Source organism: Mustelus asterias, chromosome 21, assembly GCF_964213995.1.
Source record: "Mustelus asterias chromosome 21, sMusAst1.hap1.1, whole genome shotgun sequence".
Lineage (NCBI taxonomy): Eukaryota > Metazoa > Chordata > Chondrichthyes > Carcharhiniformes > Triakidae > Mustelus > Mustelus asterias.
In genome coordinates, this window is record NC_135821.1 from 54056858 (window position 1) to 54078175 (window position 21318).

The following is a 21318-nucleotide window of genomic DNA, read 5'->3' on the forward strand; positions in this document are numbered from 1 at the left end:
TACCATGGCTACAAGAGTAGCTCAGAGGTTAGGAATCCTGCAGCTGGGCGGCACGATAGCACAGTGGTTAGCACTGCTGCTTCACAGCTCCAGGGACCTGGGTTCGATTCCCGGCTTGGGTCACTGTCTGTGTGGACTTTGCACATTCTCCTCGTGTCTGCGTGGGTTTCCTCCGGGTGGTCCGGTTTCCTCCCACAGTCCAAAGATGTGTGGGTTAGGTTGATTGGCCATGCTAAAAAATTGCCCCTTAGTGTCCTGAGATACGTAGGTTAGAGGGATTAGCAGGCAAATATGTAGGGATAAGGGGGTAGGGCCTGGGTGGGATTGTGGTCGGTGCAGACTCGATGGGCCGAATGGCCTCTTTCTGCACTGTAGGGTTTCTATGATCTTTTAGATTATGTTTTGCACTGGCTTTTAGCTGTGCGTGTTGCTGGACACCTAAATACTTTGCTCTTCCACAAATATTCTCATTTGCCTTTCTCAGATCTCATTACAGTTAACTATCCAGAGTCCCTTGGTAACCAACAGATCAATCCTCTGTCTCATATTTCTCACCTACATGCTGCCCCATGGCGATACCATCCAAATACAGTGTCAGTTTCCTTACGTACACTGATGGCACCCAACTCCACATCTCAGAACCTTATTGCTGTTTCTGATTTCACACTGCTTTCCTAACATCCTGCACAGGATGAGCTGAAATTTCCAAGTACACACAGGGAAGATCAATTCAGTTTCCCTAGACACGGATTCCAACCCCTTCCCTAGACAGTCTCAGGCTGAGCCAGGCTATTCACAGCTTTGGTGTTCTATTAGACCTTGAGTTAAGCTTCTCACCTTGTATCCTATCCATCACCTAGACCATCAACCTCCACCTTTATAGCATCAGCTATCAAAACCCTGAAATCTATGCTTTTGTTATCTGCAAACTTGACTATTTCAGTACCCTTCTTCGACTTAGCAGATTCGACTCTTAACTTTGAGCTCACCTAAAACGATGATGCCCATATTGTAACTTGCACAAAGTCCTGTTTATCCATGTTCACATGCTTGTTGATCATTACTCACCACTATATCTGACACAATTGACAAGATACTGATGGCCAGAACGCAGAGGCATTCAGATCCTGCATACCGTCTTATTCTGTTCTTACCTGTGGCTTTGATTCTGTCATTTTCTTCTCACCCTTTTCTGGAGATAGTGTATGGAAGACAAAGTTACGGGAGTTGGCACGAGGAGCATTTAGATTCACATCTGACATTGCTGCTAGTTTCTGCAGTACTTCTCGGGGTCGATTTAACAGAGATCCATTTTTCATCTATTAAAAATATATATTCAAAAATTCAGTAATGAAAGTCAGTAACATCCCTTCCCCCCACGTAGACTTCTGATTTGCTGAAGGTTTGAAGCAAGCCACTGCATCATAGAGAAATACAAGTTTGAATATATCCACATATTATAACAAAGTGACACTTCTTGAAATCCAGCAATCTTTGATAACAACCATCTAAAAAAAAAACCCCATTACGAAATAGAAAGCGAAGTGCTTTGAGTATATTTATGAGTTTACCCAATTTTCATATGCAGGAAATTGCATAAAATTCTATTGGTGTGGAAATCTCGATGGGACTGGTAATATTTCATTGTTTCCACTAAAATTTATTTCATTAGTGAAACAAATTCTTACAGAAAGACCTGACTTGTTAAAAAAAGTACCACTTAGAAAAACCTTTGACCAGCTGTGGAAAAGGGTAGCAAGGCAGATTCTGCCACGCAGTTCTGCAACTGGTCAGTCGGCATTGCATAATGACCTACACCAATATCATCTCCAACTTCTCAACTCTTTCTTCACCCCAATGAAAATGTGTGCTGTCCACACACGGCATCCCAGACCTTCGCCAAAATATCAGTACACATCAGTGATGAACTTGCTCACTCTACTGCAATGGGTGCACACTGGTAAACCTTGTGGTACAACCTCAAAATATCCTGCAGAATAAAAACTGAACCAAGCACAGGCTTTATCTACTCAGTCCAAAATGATCCCTGAATATTTGTGACAATTAATAGAGACTTATGATGACATGTTTTAAAATTAATTTTTTATGGGATGTGGGCATTGCTGGCATTCATTGCCCATATCTGGCTGCCCATGAGATGCTGAACTGCCCCCTGAACCACTTCAGTCCCTGCAGACTCTTAAGGAGAGAATTACAGATGGCTGGGGTCTTTCAAACTTGAACTATTCCAGATTACTTCAAGACTGGTCAAAAATACCAACTTGAAATTACATGCAACAGACAAACCACTCAACTTACAGCATTCAAAGGGGCAGATTCTAAAGAAGAGTTCAAAAAAGCTGGAATGTTCCTATAGAGTGAAAGGATTTATTTTATCCTAGTGGGAAAAAAATGCCTTTTCTCAAGTGTTGGTTACAAATAGACAATAACATTTTGAAGTGAAGCCCAGATAACTATTTTTAAAACTCTCATGTGCCTTTCCTCATTTTTTAGAAGAAAGTATAAATTGGGAGCATTTTTAAAAAACTCACGTACAAGCAACCAATTCAATAATCATCACATACCCAAAGGGCAGAGGAGGATTTCTGGGGCTCGAGTCCCATTGATTCTTGCTGTTTCCTTTCTGGAACGGCTTCCACGGAACTACCTGCAAACCCACATATGGCAAGCATTAGGGTGAGCCTCCTTCTAATGATGTGTGTTTTACACAAGGTAATCCAAATAGCTGAAGATTAGTTCTACATTTTACAGTATAATCTCAACTTTGTTCAAATGGACATGTCTCAGTACGTTTCCACACACAAGATATACTTTTGAGAAAATTTGGTGCAATGATGTTACTATAATTAAAATATATTTAAGAATGGACTGAAGTTGGTCCCACTTGCAATACGGCACTTAGTTTTCATCTATTGACTTTAAATCAGAAAATGCTAAGTTATAGGATGCTGTGCCGAACATTGGTTTCAATGGTTTACCAATACCTTTCTGCAAAGCTTTCACAGTAATTTTCTTTGCCAGTTTCATGAATTGGCTGTCTTCACCCATCTCTTCCTCGCTACCTGCACCCTGTGACTGGAGCAAAAGGAAGACAGATTATACTTCGATCTGATGAAATCCAATCATTTAAGCTTAAATTGAATTGGAAAGATTAAAATAACAAAATTTGTTTTCAGTATGTAAAAAACGCATGCAGGTCAAAATATTTTATTTTAAATACCGACTTTCCTCTGCTCCTAAGTGAGTAAGAAATTCTCTCTGACTCCTATCTTCAGAGTAGAGGGCAAAAGAAGCCTTCAATTACATTTGAACTAAATGTAATGACACCCCATTTGATGTTGTAGATTTTCACATCTCCCTGCCTTTCACCCCCACTCAAAAACAGAAGTTGATATCTTGAGTGAGCCAATTTCCTCATCAAGAATCAGAAGAGCAATATTTTTGCACCATTACAAGGACCTTTGGTTCCTAGTAACAGCTGTATTTAATTCCCTATGGATGTTTGGTGAGCAGCACTTAAATCACTGCTTGAAATTGATTGCACTGGATAGAAATCACAACTGTACAACACTACAAGACACCCAGGAGTGACTCTTATTGCAAATGGTAAAAGTCAATTAAATGAGGCATTCTTCCTTGTTTTGAGATGTTGACCGAGTAGTGATAGCCTACTTTAACAGCATATCACACCTGGAAAGATATCCTGCATTGCATTCCAGATCAACTAAAAACCTAGTATGCTTTGGTTTGTTAATTTTATAACATAACATTAATAAAATTAGATTCTGTTTAAAACACAGATGGTGACTTCTGCAATAAGATTTGATCTTATCTTTGAGGGTGCAGGCGCAGCATGGTGGCACAGTGGCAAGCACTGTTGACTCTCAGCGCCAGGGACCCAGGTTCAATTCCCGGCCTGGGTCACTGATTGTGTGGAGTCTGCATGTTCTCCCCGTGTCTGCGTGTATTTTCTCTGGGTGCTCCAGTTTCCTCCCATAGTCCGAAAGATGTGCTGGTTAGGTGCATTGGCCATGCTAAATTTTCTCCCTCAGTGTATCCAAACAGGAAGTAAAATGTGGCGACTCGGGGATTTTCACAGTAACTTCATCGCAGTGTTAATGTAAGCCTACTTGTGACACTAATAATAAACTTAATTAGTCAAGCAGACTTTGGAATTTCAGCCAATTTGAATTAATATCTGGACCATAGCCTTATCACAACATTATCTTATGAAAAGCTACTTGTTTATTGCAGTATCTTTGAACCAGGGAGCAGAATCATTTAAATCATGAATCACTTGGCAAACCACTCTTGGGGCTCTGGAGCATACATGAGCATGTAAGCAACCCGATCCATGTTATTGTGGTCGATTTTCTCCCCACCGCACCAGTTCTACAAAAGTCTGTATGCAGCTGGCTGGCCAGCCAAGCAACAAAGTCAGATCCCAAAATGTAAAATTACGTAGCAATGTATATGTGAGCACTACCAAATACAGTTGCTGCAAGAATACAAAAGGTTCATAGTGTGGGCAGGCATTTTGCAGTAACATTAATGCATCTAACAGATGAACCCAAACCAGCTGACATACAAAAATGTACCTGCTCACGAAGCCACTGCTCTCTTTCAAACCGATCTTTTCGCCATTTTACTTCCGACTCATCCACTTCCTCCTCAGCTGGTTCTTCCTCAGAATCTCCACGAAACAAGTCAGTCTGCGAGGAATCATCTGAAATAAAACACATTTACTTTACTCAAAATAACGTAGATGTGAAATTTAAAATCAGGAGGAATTCACGTGCACTTCCTTTTGCTTCCCTCCCGAGCGGTCTGCCTTTCAAAAGAGACCGTCACCTACAACATAATGGTTCAGGTCACAATCTACTGGAAGGTACACACAGTCAATAGTAAAAGGAGACCATAATAAGCAGACGGTGTCTTTCTTTGCTAAAGACAGTGAAAGAAGAGTCACCAACGTGACGAACAGATTAAAGCTACGGCTGCTTCAATCTAAATGATGCCAAAGATTACTAATCAAGTTTGTCACATGCAAAGGAAAATGGCATTGCAATAATGCAGTTTGAGTAATTATGTATTGCTTAAAGTTATATGGCAGTATTTAAAAGTATTTGTCAGAATTCAACCAAGTTATCCACATTGAAGTGACACTTCTTTTGTACATATTGAGCCATTGTTCCTCCAGAGGACTACGTACTTTGAAGTAATACCCCCTCATGAAACAACATATTTTAAGAAGTGTTGATAGCTAATGGAAGCCCTATTTAAAAAGAAAAATTTAGACTAAAACAAACTTCATGATAATGTTAGATAGATTATCGTGGGGGTTTGACATTTGGAAAAACACTCCATCAACATACCAATATTTTTCCAACGGAACCTCCGTGCACGACCTGGTCCATCACTGTGCAGATCCCCATCAGCTAGGTATTGTTCTTGATAAAGACGCAATTGTCGTTTATCTTCATCCATCAATACCTTCCTGCAGGTGACGAGGTCATGGAATGGAAGAAAGGCATCAGTACTTTCGTGATAACAAAGAAGAAATAGAAAATACACTCTGCTCCCAAGTGTTGAGCACTAAAATCTATGGCATCTTTCTTCTACTTGAGAGTTAACCTCCAACATTTTTTTTTACTTGAACATGGAATTTAACTGCACGACAGTTTCAAGCCTTGGCCTTATGATCTTAGAGGACAAATCGAGGGGATGGTAAATGTGCCTCAGATTATGATGTTTAATTTCAGATGGTCTTGACAAGCATCGATCTGGTTAATTAGCTAGACAATAAGCTCTTTAATTTGATTTGCAGTGTAATTTGATCTCAGGCCTTCCAGAAATAGATATGCAACTAAAATACTCCAGATGTAAACAAAACATTAGGAACATTTAAGCGGTTATTGGATAGGCACATGGAGCACACCAGGATGATAGGGAGTGGGATAGCTTGATCTTGGTTTCAGATAAAGCTCGGCACAACATCGTGGGCCGAAGGGCCTGTTCTGTGCTGTACTGTTCTATGTCTATGTTCTAAAACCTTGTCCTTTGGAATGTTATTGTAGAAACAGTCCATGGGAGCTTCTTATTTTAAGAAAAATCCACAACTGCTGGCCAGGAATCTTCTTGAAGTAACCATATTTCAAGAGAAAAGGAAGTGAATGAATAGTATTTGCTGTTCATTATGCTGACAGCTGCCCACAAACTTTGAGGGCATGCTTGAATGGTCTAGGGTCTATGTTGAAGAACTGACTGAAGAATTGATCATAAGGCCAATTGATTGAAGAATCCTCATGAGCCATGCAGATTCTAAACTAGGAAGTATAAAGCAAGTAGCATAAAGCAGCTATAAATATGTACGGGGAAAAAAATTGGTGTTTGCACACAACCCCACCATAACTGGCAATGCACAATGGCATCTTTTGATTTGATTTATTATTGTCACATGTATTAGCATACAGTGAAAAGTATTGTTCCTTGCGCGCTATACAGACAAAATATACCATTCATAGAGAAGGAAACAAGAGAGTGCAGAATGTGGTATTACAGTTACAGTCTGGTAAAAAGTCAGCAAGTTCTGCAAATGTAATCCAATGAAATAATCAAATTCTTTATTTCATCCTTGGCCTATCTGCAATATTACAGGTAGAAAACAGTCCTACATGTTGGGCAAGTACTCACATGTGAATCTTATTCACTTGTTCTTGCAGTTCATCATCTGATGGCAGATCCTCTTCAATTACATCCTCTTCGTAGTCATCAGATTCTGCATCATATTCCTCATCGCTTGCCCCTTCACTGCCCGACAGTTCAGCTTCATCCTCTAGAAAATCTTTTAGTTTCCTATAAAATAATTTCAGATTAGAGACATACTGAAACTGAAATAACCAATAATCTGCTGCAGTATCTGAATGAAGATATAATCTCTATATTCCTACAGGTGGTTGGGGTATGGTTGTTCGGGCAGCAGCAGCCCGCATACATCAGCCAAATGGTGACTTTTCAGGTGGGAGCATGGAGCGTCATATCTGCAGGCTGTTTGACCACAGGGCATCACAACCATACCATTACCAAGAAGCACAAAACTGCAAAATGCCATTAGTGCCTTCTTCTGAAATGTAATCTTCCAGTAAACGGAAGAGATGAAAATCACAGGTTACAATACTCAAATGAATTCAAAACTTTTCTAATCAAGTCAAACACATGTTGGAAATACGAACATACGAATTAGGAGGCCGCCGCCACTCGGCCCTTTGGATCTGCTCTACCATTCAGTATCATGGCGAATAACCTCAACCCCACATTCCCACCTACTCCCAATAACCTTTCAAGCCCTTGTTAGGTCATTCAATAATGTATTAGCTGTACCTTAAAAACATTCAAAGATTCTGCTTCCATTGGCTTGTGTAGAGTTTCATGGACTTAATGATCCTCAGAGAAAGAAATTCTCATCTATTTTAAATGAATGATCCCATATTTTTAAACAGTCACCCCTAGTCCTAGATTCTAATATACTTTAGAAATGTAACCAAAGGAGTAGCTGCGATTCAGGAAAAGGAGGAGAGAGAGAAATCTTTGTAATGCTCACAGTTTGCGTTTCATGAGAACTTCCCGGGCCATCTGCTCCTCCTCATCTTCCTCCTTCTCATCATCTTCCTCTTCACCACTTTTCTCATCCTGATTATAGAAAGTTGACGAATTAATCTTTTTCACATCACCAATTTGAAAAAACAAAAATACCACATGACTTTAATTACATCATATTCTCCAGAGAAATTAATCAGATGTGACGTGTTTAGCATATCAGAAGCGACACAAATTCCTCTGGCAGCAATATTACCTTCAATTCTGGTAGACTGCCCCTAACTAAACCAGTGTGAACTGTTCCGTTCATTTGATCAGGTACTCTTACAGCATCTAGGCAGGGCTGCCAATTTATAGTTAGTTAGCTTTTGTGCTTTGGTCTCTGTTTCTCCTCTACATCCCCACCACCCACCCCCATGTGAACAAAGTGGTCTCAATCGTTCACAATTTTCACCTCTCCATCCTGCATATTTCTGCAGAAACACACCATTACACCAACAGGAAATTACTGTCTTGGACTGCGTTTATCCCACCTGCCCAGGAATGTTATGGTTCAGCTCAAACTCAACACAGTATATCGTAAGTAAAGTCTGTTTATTACCATTGCTGAAGGTTGTATTTGAACCTACAATGTTGCTGACAAGGTCCAGTACATAATCAGTATAACTAGTGAGAGGTCCCAAAATCATTCTTCAAGTGTACATTCCCTCACCTCACTCTGAAAAACTTCATCGTCCGTCAGCAACTGAAATTGGTTGTCGTCATTTTCTTCATCATCTTCCCTAAGTAGAGATTTAAAAAATACTTAAGATGCATGTTTCATTCAAGAATAATATTCCAGCTCATTAGAAAAGGATTCCTGATCTATACAACATTGTGATTGGATCACGATGTTGCTTTGCAGAATTGAAGTTTTGTCTTACTTGTCTGTTGGAAAAGAGCCCGAGCAAAGTGCAAGCACCTCAGTCATTAGATCATCTGATGCATTGGTTGTTGCTTTTTGTTGCTTTGCAGCAGAAGAGATGGAACATGAGGATTCTGCTACAGAGAAGCAAGAAATTAAAATTATCAGATTCATTTTGGTGACATTAATTTTACTAGGAAGCTACTTCAAATGTATATTTGGCCAGTCTACGTTGTGAAATAAGGATAAAGACAGGAACATGCAATCTCCCGACCCTCTCAAAACACATCCACAGAATATAAAAAGAGGACAATTAAAATTTATATATAACAAAAACCACCAGTACCTGGAGATACAAACTTGCCAGAACAAAGTCCAAGCAACTCATCGATATTTTCCTCTTTTTCTTTGTTCTTTTCCTTTAGTGTATCAAGATTTTGAGATTTAAATTCTCCTGAACAAAAACCCAGCAACTCCCCCATGTTCGCATCCATTGCATTCTCATCCATATTATCCAGGAGCAGTTGACGTTTTGATAACTGCCACTTGTTACTGCGATGACCAACATTCAAAAACCTACAATTTTTAAAAAAAGAAATCAAAGTTTATTTACAAGTTGCGCTGGTTCTTAATTTTATTACTAATTTGAAGTTTTAAAATACATCAATCCTCCATGCATATTACAGCAGGCAAACTGGAAAAATACATTCATTAATACACAGCGAGAAATACATTAAAGTAGCCCAATATTTATTTGGGGAAAGCAACTTAAAAAGTTCTACACAATAGTAAAATACTCAAGTTCTTCAATAATGCTGCTTCAGCACTCATCATATAGAACGCTACAATTTTTGCAACTGTGAAAGATGTAGGCCCCTAACTTCCGGTGGAGCGACAATTGAGTCGGATTGCCATTCCGTTCATAATTACATAGCTTGAAATCCAGCTGATTCTATCTCGCCCCGATCTTCCAACTCAGGCCGGGCAAGAGCTGTGCAGCACAGCTGGTTTTAATTCTAACTTTTTTTCTTAGTAACTATTGCTGTACGAGTAAGAACCATCCAAAGTTTGCGATTTGAAACGCATTTTCGGATGGTTCCCAGTGCAGAGCAATTGACCAAAGGAAGCTTGAACTTTGTGGATAATTGCCGTGCAATCTTTCTCTGGGAACTTGCAGGGGAATTCCGTAGGGCATCTTTGGGATCATCCCTCCCAGGTACACTGCCCTGGAGCTCGGAAGTTACAACTTCCAGTGGCAAATATAATTGTATGGTCAGAGCAGAGAAAGAAATTATAGTAATTTTCTCTCAAGTTATTATTCCCATTACCTCAGACATCTAATAGATCCAACTTACCCATCTGCATCTAGTAACTGACTTTGTGTTTCATCTTCAAGAGAGAACCTGAACTGAGATTCACCAGTTGAGTTCTTCGGTTCTGGAGATGTATTGTATAAATCTTGTGAATCCTCTACAGGCATTGAGGGCTCAGATAGCTTCCCAGAGCTCTGTTGGTATGAAAGATGCATGGACATGATTTTTGGCAATTTATACAGTAGTTTTCCTATATAGTGTCCGGTTTGTCACCTGAAATGTCAGAGTAGAAAACACTTGTGGCAAACTATTCATGACCATCTTTTGAATCTAGCTGGCAAATTTTCTCTGTTTACCGCCAAATGTACAGTATTCAATTCCACCTATATTTATAGGTGGTCAACTTTTTATTACCTTTTTGTGTTGGTCTCTCCAATCACCAACAGCAAATTGTTCTTCAGGCAAGATAGGTACAAAGGCCCAAGTCTTGAAAATGTACCTCAAAACTGCTGCCATTGGAGCTACCAATATTTACACTAAAGCCAGTACTTGAATCCAAGACATCAATAGTTTGTTTTAAAATTGAAATCTCAAGTTTTGCAATTTAAGCGTACCTTAGATGCTGAACTCATGAAGCTGGTTTTGAACTGACTGTTTGGATTAAAGAGGTTAGGTGATGGTGATCTGAATCCTCCCAGTAGAGCACCTCCAAATCTGCCTGGCTGTTTGTTACATGGTTGGTATGAGGGAATCATTGACCCGATTAGCTCAAAGCTACTGTTGTGACTATTCTCCTTGGTCGTTGAGGCCTGTGAAGTGGAATCATCTTCATCTGAAACACATATTAAATTGTTTAAGCGATATACAATAACGACTATCAATTCTAAGCCAAAACTGCCCTGTCACTTCTGAAAACATCTTGATCACTAATCAGCCACTGTTTCAGGCAAGCAAAGTTTCTCCTAAATTTAAAAACTATAACAAAAAGTACATTTAGCTACCATTGGCAATTCAAAGTTTCAGACATCAGTTTCTGTGGAAACTTGCACTTAGCAAGAAGCAGGGGTTCACAAAATCATCAGGCCCAGGTCACCTGTTTTACAGCATAACGGTAAAATAAACTAGTTTGGTCATTGTTAGAATTGCCTCATTGTCTGTGCTAGGAAAGAGAACACGTGAGAAAAAAAATCTTGATTACAATTTGACAACTTTGTCTGAAAAGGAGTTCCACAGAGGGGTTTAGGTGTTGCTGGGCTAACTCCTAACAGTTGACATGTTATCAATACTGACCATTCACAGTAGTACAAATCATCAGTTTGCAGAGATAGCTGCAATCTATCATAAAGTGCAGTTGCACAGAAGCCAATTTTGTTCTCCCAAAAATCAAAAACCCATATCAAGTTGAATGCCACCTGATCAAAAACAAAGGGCTAAAAGCTTTCCTTCTCTTCTGTACACCTTAAAAATTACTTTTGAATAAATAAATAGGAGAGTACAGTGGCACAATGGTTAGCACTGCTGCCTCAGTGCCAGGGACCCGGATTTGATTCCAGCCTTGGACGACCGTGTGGTGAGTTTGCACGTTCGCCCCATGTCTGTGTGGGTTTCCTCTGGGTGTTCCAGTTTCCTTATGATAGTCTGATAATTTGAGAGATCTTTTTAACAACAACAGATCATCAAAAACAAACTAAAATTACCAAGTTTGCTATTCCCTTTGGGTGGCGTTTGTTGAAGTTGTAGCCTCAATTTGTTGCCAGAAGTCTGTTCTCTGAAAGATATTACAACAACTCTAGATTAGTTAAACAAAGTACATTTATTAGTCATTGTTACACATATACGTCACTAAGATTTGATTTAGCATTCCACCAGAACTATCTTAGGGGACAGCCTCAACTTCTAACTAATTTGATTAGTCAGGAGCGCAATGAACTTGAAAACGTCAGGCAGAGAATGTCATCTCAGAGTTTCTCTCCATCTCACACAGTTAACTAAATCCAAAACTCACTATCCAGTGTTTGAATGCTCTGACATTCTACAAACTCTACACCGGTCAATATATCATAGATACTGTATCTATACAAAGATATTCTTGGGAGACCAGACTGGCTATAAATATAGGGCAGGATTCTCCGGCCATTAACGGCAGTGAGATCCTCTGGTTCTGCTGAAGTAAATGGAGATTTGGCTGAGCGTCAAATTTTCTGGCCTCGCTTGCAGCGGTGTTGGGCCGTGAACAGCCGAAGAATTCTTGCTATTGTCTCAATTCAAATCAGTTATTAACCCCCACCTAACTTACCGATTTAACTAAGGCACAGTAACAAATGTACTTTAACATATATCAGTTTTCACAACTAACACAAAATGCATTTTTGACAAGCTCAAGTACAAACTTTTAAGAACAAGATAAATTGTGGACAAAACAGACAGATAGAAACGGAAATATTTCAAAGGATCACATAATCTTTAATACATATGCATTTAATTCTAGGGCACCCTATTGTTTAAAGCACCAGAGAATGAATCAAGCCGAAATATCTTTAAATTACCCAAATTTAAAGGAGGAAGCAGTCGCAGATTTTAAGGACCGTGAACATTCTAAAGCAGCAGGTTTTGGTATTGGTGTAGATTCCTTTTGGATTACAAGATCCTGATCTGAAATAAAACATCAGAAGGTCAGTGCGAGATGTAATTTTGGTTACACATGATAAATGAAACTGTATAAGTAACTAGAGATGATCAGGTGCCCACCGGCACATTTTCAAAGCTGAATTTAGTAAGTTTAACCACTTTCTGTAAATTAACACCTTAATCATTCCATTTACTGGAATACTGGAACCTTTTTATAATAAAGGTTTGGAATAAGTGCAATACTATGTATAAATTCAAACACAAAAGCTTTCTTGGGTCAAGGCATCAGCTTTAGGAAACTCTGCAACGAGGGGTCCTGAACCTTTGCCCCGTATAAAGTTGAAAGGCGGATAATGGTGATTCCACGATATACATGGGATTTCCATAGAAATCTCACTTGAATTACTAATGATTTAAAAAAAATCCTTATTTCACACAAGTCTTCATGTCAAAATACTGAGCACGTTACACATCCATTAGTTAAATGTTTGTCTCACTGCAGAGCCTACAGTGCCACAATCTGCATAAACTGCAATAAAGCATGGAAAAACCACAAGCAGCTATTGCAAACTAGATATTCAATATTTTACACTAAACAATAACATTCTGGTAAGCTTACTTCTACTGAGTTTCTCATGAGCTGAAAAACTGAACAGAAATGAATCCCAGGACATTTAAGAGCTAGTCAGACCAGAATACCAGTATTGACGACTCCACCCTGTTAAACTGTAGATTTATTACAACAAATCTCTATCAAAAAGTTGCTACCCCCCCGAATTTATCATGCCTGACATGCCCAAGACCTCCTCTTTCTCCCTTTCTCATAGCTCAGTGGTAAGAGTAGCTAGTGGCACTGAACATACAGATCAGAGTTGCCCCACACAGTCACAGGCTTGTGTCAAGTCACGTAATTCATAAACCAATCCTTATATATCTGAAGTCATTTTAAGAAACAAGCTTGCTTCTTAAATACACAGCACATTGATTCAATTTTGATAGGGTTTCACTTACTCTGTGCTGTATCAGTAGATTGAGTGTCATCATCTGCTTCTGCCCCAGCCTCCTCCCCATCACCAAGCAGGAATTCTACAGTCTAAGACAAATGCAAAAGCAAGTGTCAATCTAAATGAAATGTAACAGGACTTGACAAATACAGACCATGCCACAGGCCAACCAAAGCATTTAAATATGTTTAATCATCCTGTTTGTGCATAATTCCCATTCCAACTAATGTTTACTCCCTCCATTTTACTCTATTTTGATGCCTCAGACATTCAACTGTTCCAAAGAATTCGGAGTATTTCCAGTCCTTTTAAGGCAAGCAGCGAGAAGAGTTGCTCTGGGATGTATGAACACCTCACCTGACACCTTGCTACAAAATACATCAACAGACTGGACAGAACTTGAGTGATGGTCCTTGCAACAGGAAAGTAAAATAAACCCAATTTACAGGGGATATCTTGTTTATATCAACACAAATGGGAAAATACTTTGTACAGGAAGTGCTCTCCTTTCAGTTTCCCCCTCACCAGTATTTCAACTGACGTCAAATTAAAATGGTTTAAAAGATTATACCTCAGGGTTGTCATCTTCTTCAGACTCTGTTAGTTCTTCTTCCTCGTCCTCTTCATTCTCAAAGCCCTGCTCATTATCAAGCTTATACAATGCTTGCCGTTTCTGACGCTCTTCCATGCGACGCAATTTCATGGCTTCCTGGAGTTTGGCTTTCAAAACTTGAAGTTTTTCACCTGTACAGTGCAACAGAGAGGCAACCGGAAAATACAAGATTTTAAATGTACAGCAGTAGATAACTAAAATATCTTAATTTTGCACCATAAAATTTGGTTGACAAATGGACTAGCCTCTTACGCTCTTTACAATTTTAAGGCCTAGGATCATAGAAACCTGATCCAGGAGTTGCCATGACCCTTGATTATTTGGCCTGCTTTCTGGTGTATAACTCTATTTAGTGAAAACCAAGAACAGATATTGCTGGTACAAGGTATAGTTTTCACATACAATGCAGTTTTAACTTTACATCCAGCTACTCCGATTGCCAACAAATCTTACTATTGGCGCTTTTAAGAAATTCTCCCTTCATTTCTTCCCACCACGCGCCAAACCCCGCAAGCTGCTATTCATTTAGCCCAACTAAAAGCTTTGATCCGCAACCAGATCAGAAATATCATATTAAACTCTAACAATGGGATCAATTTAACACATTCAAACTCACCATGAATAATGGAGGCAAGTGATACTGTAAGTCTGTAAAAATCAAGTAACTATGATGTACAATGAAAGGGAATAGATTGGAAATTAGTGCCTCAGAATTAGTGGACACCTTGCAGCGATTATTGTCCATTTAGCCACCCAATTCATTAATTTCAAATGCTTTACTGAATTTGACTACAACTACCATTTAGCACTCTAGGCACAGACCTCATGGCCAGAGGAGCGATTGGTAATAGTTGCAGATCTAGACTAAAACTCCATGCTGGAACCACCCCTCTGCCATAGTGCTCTCTCTGATTCGCCAACATCACCCACCTACCCAGCCCTCGCACCAGTTTTTTCCACCAGAGTTGGTGACCCTGCCAGAGCAAACGGTTGAGGAGAGAAAGACAGGTGACGGTAGCTTAGCAAAAATGTCAGGTTTGTGGACGTGGCTGGTTCTCGGATAGCCGGATTTGAGGCATTGTACAGGATGGATACTGAGTGGATGTTCCCCCTTGATTAGAGACACCAGAGCTAGGGGACGTAGTTTTAAAAAAGGGTAACCAATTTAAAATGGAAATGAGAACTTATTTCTCAGTGGGTTGGTAGCCTGTGGAATTCTCTTCTCCGGAGAGCAGTGCAGGCAAGGCCATTGAAAATTATAAAGTCAAAGTTAGTTGGCTTCTTGATTGACAAGGAAGTCAAAACATATAGTGGACAGACAGGAAAGTGGAGTTGATACCACAATCAGATCAGCGGTGATGTTATCAAATGACAGAGCAAGCCAAGTGGCCTACCCATGCTCATAATTCATATATATCTCTTATCACTGAAACACTTGCCTGGCTTTGTAGGACCAAATTCCTCCACTTCTTTTGTGCCCAGGGTTACAGCTACTGAATCTGCTATAAGTTCTTCCTTTCCATCAGTGCAAGTTTTCCGAATAATATTAAGCTCTATATGGCGCTCTTGGTTCTGTTTTACAGGCTTGATGCTATGTTTCAGAAAGCGCTCCTTTAATGCTTGAAGCTCTGAATAGAAAGAAAAGCCATCTTTACATGGACATTGGACATGTTGTACTAACAGCACAAGCTTTTCAAAATTTGCTTTCACTGAGCAGGATTTGCTTGGCCAATTTAACAAAAACGCTTTGAAATACTCGGTTAACACGCATGTGAAAGTTATAAAACTGGAATAAGATTAAATCTGAAACCATATTTTCAAAGACACAGATTTAAGGTAATTGGCAAAGAACAAGAAACAGGATGAATAGATTTGTGTTCTGAAGATTTGGACTGGACAGCCTAAAAGGATGGTGAATGCTATTATTGAATCTACTTCCAAGGGGAAATTAAATATTAGAAGGAAAAATTTCACAGCCCCAAAGGGAAAGGGACTAATTGGATAGCTCTTTCAAAGGGTTAGCACAAGCACAATGGTTTGAATGGCCTCCCTCTGTGCTGTATCATTGCATGACTCAGATCTGTAATTTCAAATCACTGTCGTCACATAGCTGACATGTAGCATTCATTTGAATGGTCCTGGATTCATTCATTCCAGCCAGACAATTAAAGAGTGACTAAATATTCAACATTTCTTGCTTTTCTCAAATAGCTCTTGGCACCACATACTTTACAAGTGCTCAACTCTCCAAAACGACTCAGTTAAAAGATGCTCAAAAAATGATCCAGTACTGATTTTCTGAACGTGCCTTCCTTCTGGTGAGAGAAACAGCTCCAGTTAATGGCTTATTGTGATCATGAATTTGAGATGGTATTTGAGATCATATTGCAGCACTGCTACCTAAATGTGCTTCTGTTACACCACCAAAATCAACAGCAATTTCTGGAGTTTCCACACGTGCAGTTAAACATGGAAATCCGAAAGCTGCTGTCGACTGATTCTATGCTTCACTGTCGGGTGCACTTTTGAAGACTGCCCACCACATCCCCACCCCCAACAGAGGCTGCAGTCAATTAGAAATCAATGAACTAATGAAAACTTGCCTTTATATGCTGTTTGTCTCACTGTAAATATCATCTTCTTACAGATGTAACTGGAAATTCATTGTTACTGATGAATAGCATCACTTGCTCCGAAAGATTAGTTTAATGTGTGATAAAATTCATATTTTTAGAATATATTTAAACATTTTTGATATTCAGCTTCTACCTTATCCAATTTGGTTGTCCCAATCACTTGTTTTACTTCCTGTAAAATTTTAATTAGGAGTGAAAATTACTTCCTGGTTTGCTATCTATGGGAATACTTCAGTGTGACTGGCTGTTTACCCTGCTTAATGAATATCCCTGCTGGATGCATGAAGATCCCCTTAATTTGGCGTCAGATTCAAATCATTGTCAGAAAAAGGGGAAATTCATGCCACAGAGATTGCCAAATTATTGCGTGCAACTTTCTTTCTTCAAGGACAGAGGGGCAAATTACTTCGCTGCTGAACATAAAATATAGGGTAATCTTTTTGTTTCATGTCCCTCAGCATAAAATGCCCGCCGGCTTAAAATTCAATACTACTTAGTAAATAGCATCTGAGAAAGACAACCTTTGTTTTCTTTGGGCTCTTCCAGGTTTACAAATGTACCCTCATCTGCACAAAGGCGAGGTTTCAATGTCAGGTCCACGCCCAGCACCCGTAATTTATCCAATTTGGATTTCCGATGCCTGGTTATTGAAGTTGCCTCCAACTGTTTTTGCTCTTCCACTGTCACGTTTGGTGCATCATTGGAGAGTTTCACCACAGCATCAGGTATTACTTTAACAAGCTCGACATGAGAATTCTCGTGCATAGTTATTAGTCCGTCACTGGACCCAGTTTCCTCAGATAGTTCCAAACAAAAATAGTGGTCAGGTTTGATGTTAGGTTCAGTATCTACAGAGTCTCTTTCTTTGCTATCCAGGTCTGTGGAAATATCAGGTTGTTCTATTGCCTCAACAGGTCCTTTGTTCTTTTCCATCTGAATTTCACTTCCAGCTGGATTAGGACAAGTATTTTCTTTATTATTTGAATCGTTTAAATTGGGTTCTTCTATTTCTGGAATCGCTGCAGTTGCGACATTTTCATTGTTAAGAACCAATTGATCAAGTAGTCCATGATCTTGAGGAACGACATTTAATATTTCAGTCTCTGTTGTGGAATCTGAGGTTTTCTGCAGCGAGCAGGGCTGGTATTTAGACGATCTGAAAGAAAATTGTGCATAGTTTTGCCACGATCAAAAACAAACTTCAGTCAAAGAAACAATTTCAAACAGGGACAGTTTAGAAATAAAGCATACATCTACAAAGAATATTTTTGCTAATGAAATAATGCAAGTTGGGCAAGTCCTGGAAATTTAATTATGCTTTGCAAAACTTCAGAACAGAATGAAGCAATTACTCCAGGAGTAAAACATACTTTGTGGCCGATGTTGTGCAATAACAAGTAAATTCTATAACTGTTTTACCAGAGCAAAATTGAGGGTACAGCTTATATCCTTACACGTGGCTTTTTTCTCATTCTTGTTTAGTATAGCTCATTTCTTGCATTATTTAAGTAATGCACAAAGAGCTTTTTAATACAGCAAATGGGAGAAAGGGTACTTGCATATTTTAACTGTTACCTTGAAAAATACAGTGGCTTTATTTTTGGGACTTGGCAAAGATGGAGAGGGTTGATCCAAATGTGCTTACTTCTAATTACATTATAGCGAGGCATAAATACAGTGATAAAAAAGTCCATTAGTATTGTTGGCAGCAGTAGACGAGGAGGAAAAAAAATGCAGAATCCAGAAATTTGAAAGATCCAAATATTGAGTTTTCCTGTTTGTTCTTCTCAGAGACATTTTAAAATCTAGCTCACTGAAAATCGCAAGACCCTTTCAAATTGTTCTGGCAGTATAGTTATTTTCCCCATCCTAGTTACATTTATTTAAAAGTTTTTACAGAATGTGGGCATCGCTGGCTGGGCCAGCATTTATTGCCCATCCCTAACTGCCCTCTATTTCAGAGGGCATTTGAGAGTCAACCACAGCCAGGTGAGGATGGCAGATTTCCTTCTCTAAAAAGAAATTAATGGACCAGATGGGTTTTTACAACAAATCGACAATGGTTTCACGATCATTAGACTTTTAAACGGAATTCAAATTTCACCATGGTGGGATTCGAACCCAGGTCCCCAGAGCATTCTCCTGGGGCTCTGAATTGCCAGTCCAGGGATAATTCCACTGCCTCCCCAGAGAATTAAAAGACATATTAGCATCCAATTATGATTTTATTTTACTCCTGAACCCCCATTTAGGAACAAAAACTTGCACTTATGCAACACGTTGCAGGTCCTTCGCAACTAATAGAGATGTTGCCACTGTAGTGTGGGGAGATGTGACAGCCAAATCTCTCTCAGCCAGTGAACTTTCATTAGTGCCACGAGCTGTTTCATATTCACCTGAACAAGCAGATAGGACCTTTTTTTTTCCCATCTCAACATTGCCAACAGGGTAGCACATTCTCAGTTCTGCGCTGAAGTGTCAGATCAGATAATGCACGAGGTGTTCACGATGTGCTTCAGACACATATGATCTTTTCTGAATCAGAGATGAGCATGCTATCACTGTGCTAAGGCTGACACATTATGACAGACTCCTGAAACTTCTGCATTGAAATCGACACATTTTATTGTAATTACACCTAAAAAGTAATCAACTGTGAAGCACTTTGCAATGCCCAAAGGAAATAAGGCACCATATAAAACAAATTATTTCCTTTAACCAGCGATCGAGCATACTTAATGAACTCTAGAAATTCGAATCACTTGTCAGGAGAATAAAAGATCTGCTGCAATAGAAATGTTCTGCTACATGGCAAATAAACATATATTATATTATATATCTTATACACCAATGTAAAGCACATGACGACATCTAGCGGCAGAAAACAGTTACTACATGCACATTTTCTCCACTTCTTTGAATAAGTTTCAGAATACTGAATGTATCCAGGAAACTTTTCTGTATAGAATGGTTAACTATTTCAGTACAGGCAGTCCCCGGGTTACGAACGAGTTCCGTTTTTAAGTCTGTCTGTAAGTCGAATTTGTATGCAATTCAGAGCAGTTACGTACGGTTCACATCTAGCGTCAATTAGTTAAATGTTTGTCTTAGTATATAGTATATATTTTACCCAAAACATCTTAAATATAATACAGTAATAATAGTAATAATTAATGGAAATGACAAAACTTGGATTATTTTTATATTTATATGTGTGTTTGCAGGTACAGTATAAAAAACATTAAAGTAATTTCTTAAAGTAAACATCAAGGGAGGCTTGAACAGAGCTTTTATTTTTCTCATTATAAATGGCCTTGTAGCAGCTGAGGCCGTCGGTAACTATCCGGTAAACTTTGGTGAACCTCTCTGCATTAGGATCTTGCTCCTCTAACTTTGCCATCCCTGCTTCAATGAGACGAAAGGCTTCAGCTAACTCCTTCGTCAGAAACTTCTTGGGTTCTGGGGTTTCTACATCCCGGACTTCTTCCTCAAATGCTATCATCTGCTGCTCCAGCTCCATAAGGTCCTCATTGGTCAGTTCTTCGTCATGGGATTCAAGCAAGTCTAAGACATCATCTTCATTGATGTCTAACTGCAGTTGATTATTACCAATATCAACCACAGCCTGCCTGGCTTCGGCAATGTCCTCAGCTGTGAACCCCTTAAAACCATGTGCGAATTGGGGGCACAATTTGTTCCACACTCCTTTCATGTTGGTTGTCTTCACTTCCTCCCAAGAATCTGCAATGTTTTTGATGCCATCGTAGATGTCGTAATTCCTCCAGAACTCCTTTAAGGTCATTGCATCATCTTGGGTAGCCCTGACTGCTTGTGAGAAGGTCCGGCGTAAATAGTAAGCCTTAAAGGAGGCTATGACCCCTTGATCCATTGGTTGAAGTAGTGATGTGGTGTTGGGTGGTAAAAAGACGACCTTTACATTGAGGTGCAGGTCATCTAAAATGCTTGGATGTCTGGGGGCATTGTCAAGCACGAGAACTTTGAAAGGAATCTTCTTGGCCAAGCAATAACATTCAGCAGCAGGAACAAAATAGTTCAGGAACCATTCTTCGAAGAGAGCTTTTGTTACCCAAGCCTTTGTGTTTGACTTCCAAATGACGGGAAGAGATGCCTTGATGATTCGGCTAAGTGCCCTCGGATTTAGGGAGCGATACACAAGCATAGGCTTAAGCTTGCAATCTCCGGATGCATTACCACCAGGCAATAACGTTAGCCTATCCTTGGATGCCTTATGCCCTGGAGCAGTTTTTTCCTCTTTTGAAATGTATGCCCTTTCAGGCATTTTTTTCCCCCAAAATAAGCCAGTCTCGTCTACATTAAATATTTGCTCAGGCACATAACCTCCCTCCTCAATAATTTTTTCCAACATTTCAGGAAACTCTCTCACAGCACTGACATCGGCACTCGCTGCTTCACCTGGCGCTTTAACATTGTGTAAATTTACCCTCCCTCTGAAACGCTTGAACCAACCCCTACTCAACAAATTCTTCATCACAAGCATCTTCACTTGCTGCACGTGCAGCTTTTAAATCACTGAAAAGGCTTTGAGCCTTTTCTTGCACTAAGCCAAGGCTAATAGGAATGT

At 39.5% G+C, this 21318-nt stretch overlaps 1 protein-coding gene across 2 annotated transcripts in view; it reads right to left on the reverse strand.

Annotated features, from left to right (window-relative positions):
- Window positions 1-21318, reverse strand: part of clspn (claspin) — a 37904-nt gene that overhangs the window by 1369 nt on the left and 15217 nt on the right. Inside the window, exons 8-25 of one of the 2 annotated variants that reach the window (XM_078237185.1) lie at window positions 17237-17871; window positions 15519-15707; window positions 14038-14210; window positions 13474-13555; window positions 12381-12486; window positions 11532-11602; window positions 10449-10666; window positions 9877-10028; window positions 8868-9097; window positions 8541-8655; window positions 8330-8399; window positions 7622-7710; window positions 6715-6876; window positions 5397-5518; window positions 4620-4747; window positions 3006-3096; window positions 2586-2668; window positions 1155-1319 (exon numbers count right to left, since the gene is read on the reverse strand). In XM_078237185.1, coding sequence (XP_078093311.1) covers window positions 1155-1319; window positions 2586-2668; window positions 3006-3096; window positions 4620-4747; window positions 5397-5518; window positions 6715-6876; window positions 7622-7710; window positions 8330-8399; window positions 8541-8655; window positions 8868-9097; window positions 9877-10028; window positions 10449-10666; window positions 11532-11602; window positions 12381-12486; window positions 13474-13555; window positions 14038-14210; window positions 15519-15707; window positions 17237-17871 — 2881 coding nt within the window. Of the gene's footprint in view, window positions 1-1154; window positions 1320-2585; window positions 2669-3005; window positions 3097-4619; window positions 4748-5396; window positions 5519-6714; window positions 6877-7621; window positions 7711-8329; window positions 8400-8540; window positions 8659-8867; window positions 9098-9876; window positions 10029-10448; window positions 10667-11531; window positions 11603-12380; window positions 12487-13473; window positions 13556-14037; window positions 14211-15518; window positions 15708-17236; window positions 17872-21318 lie in introns of both variants that reach the window. The other variant, XM_078237184.1, reaches the window with a different exon arrangement.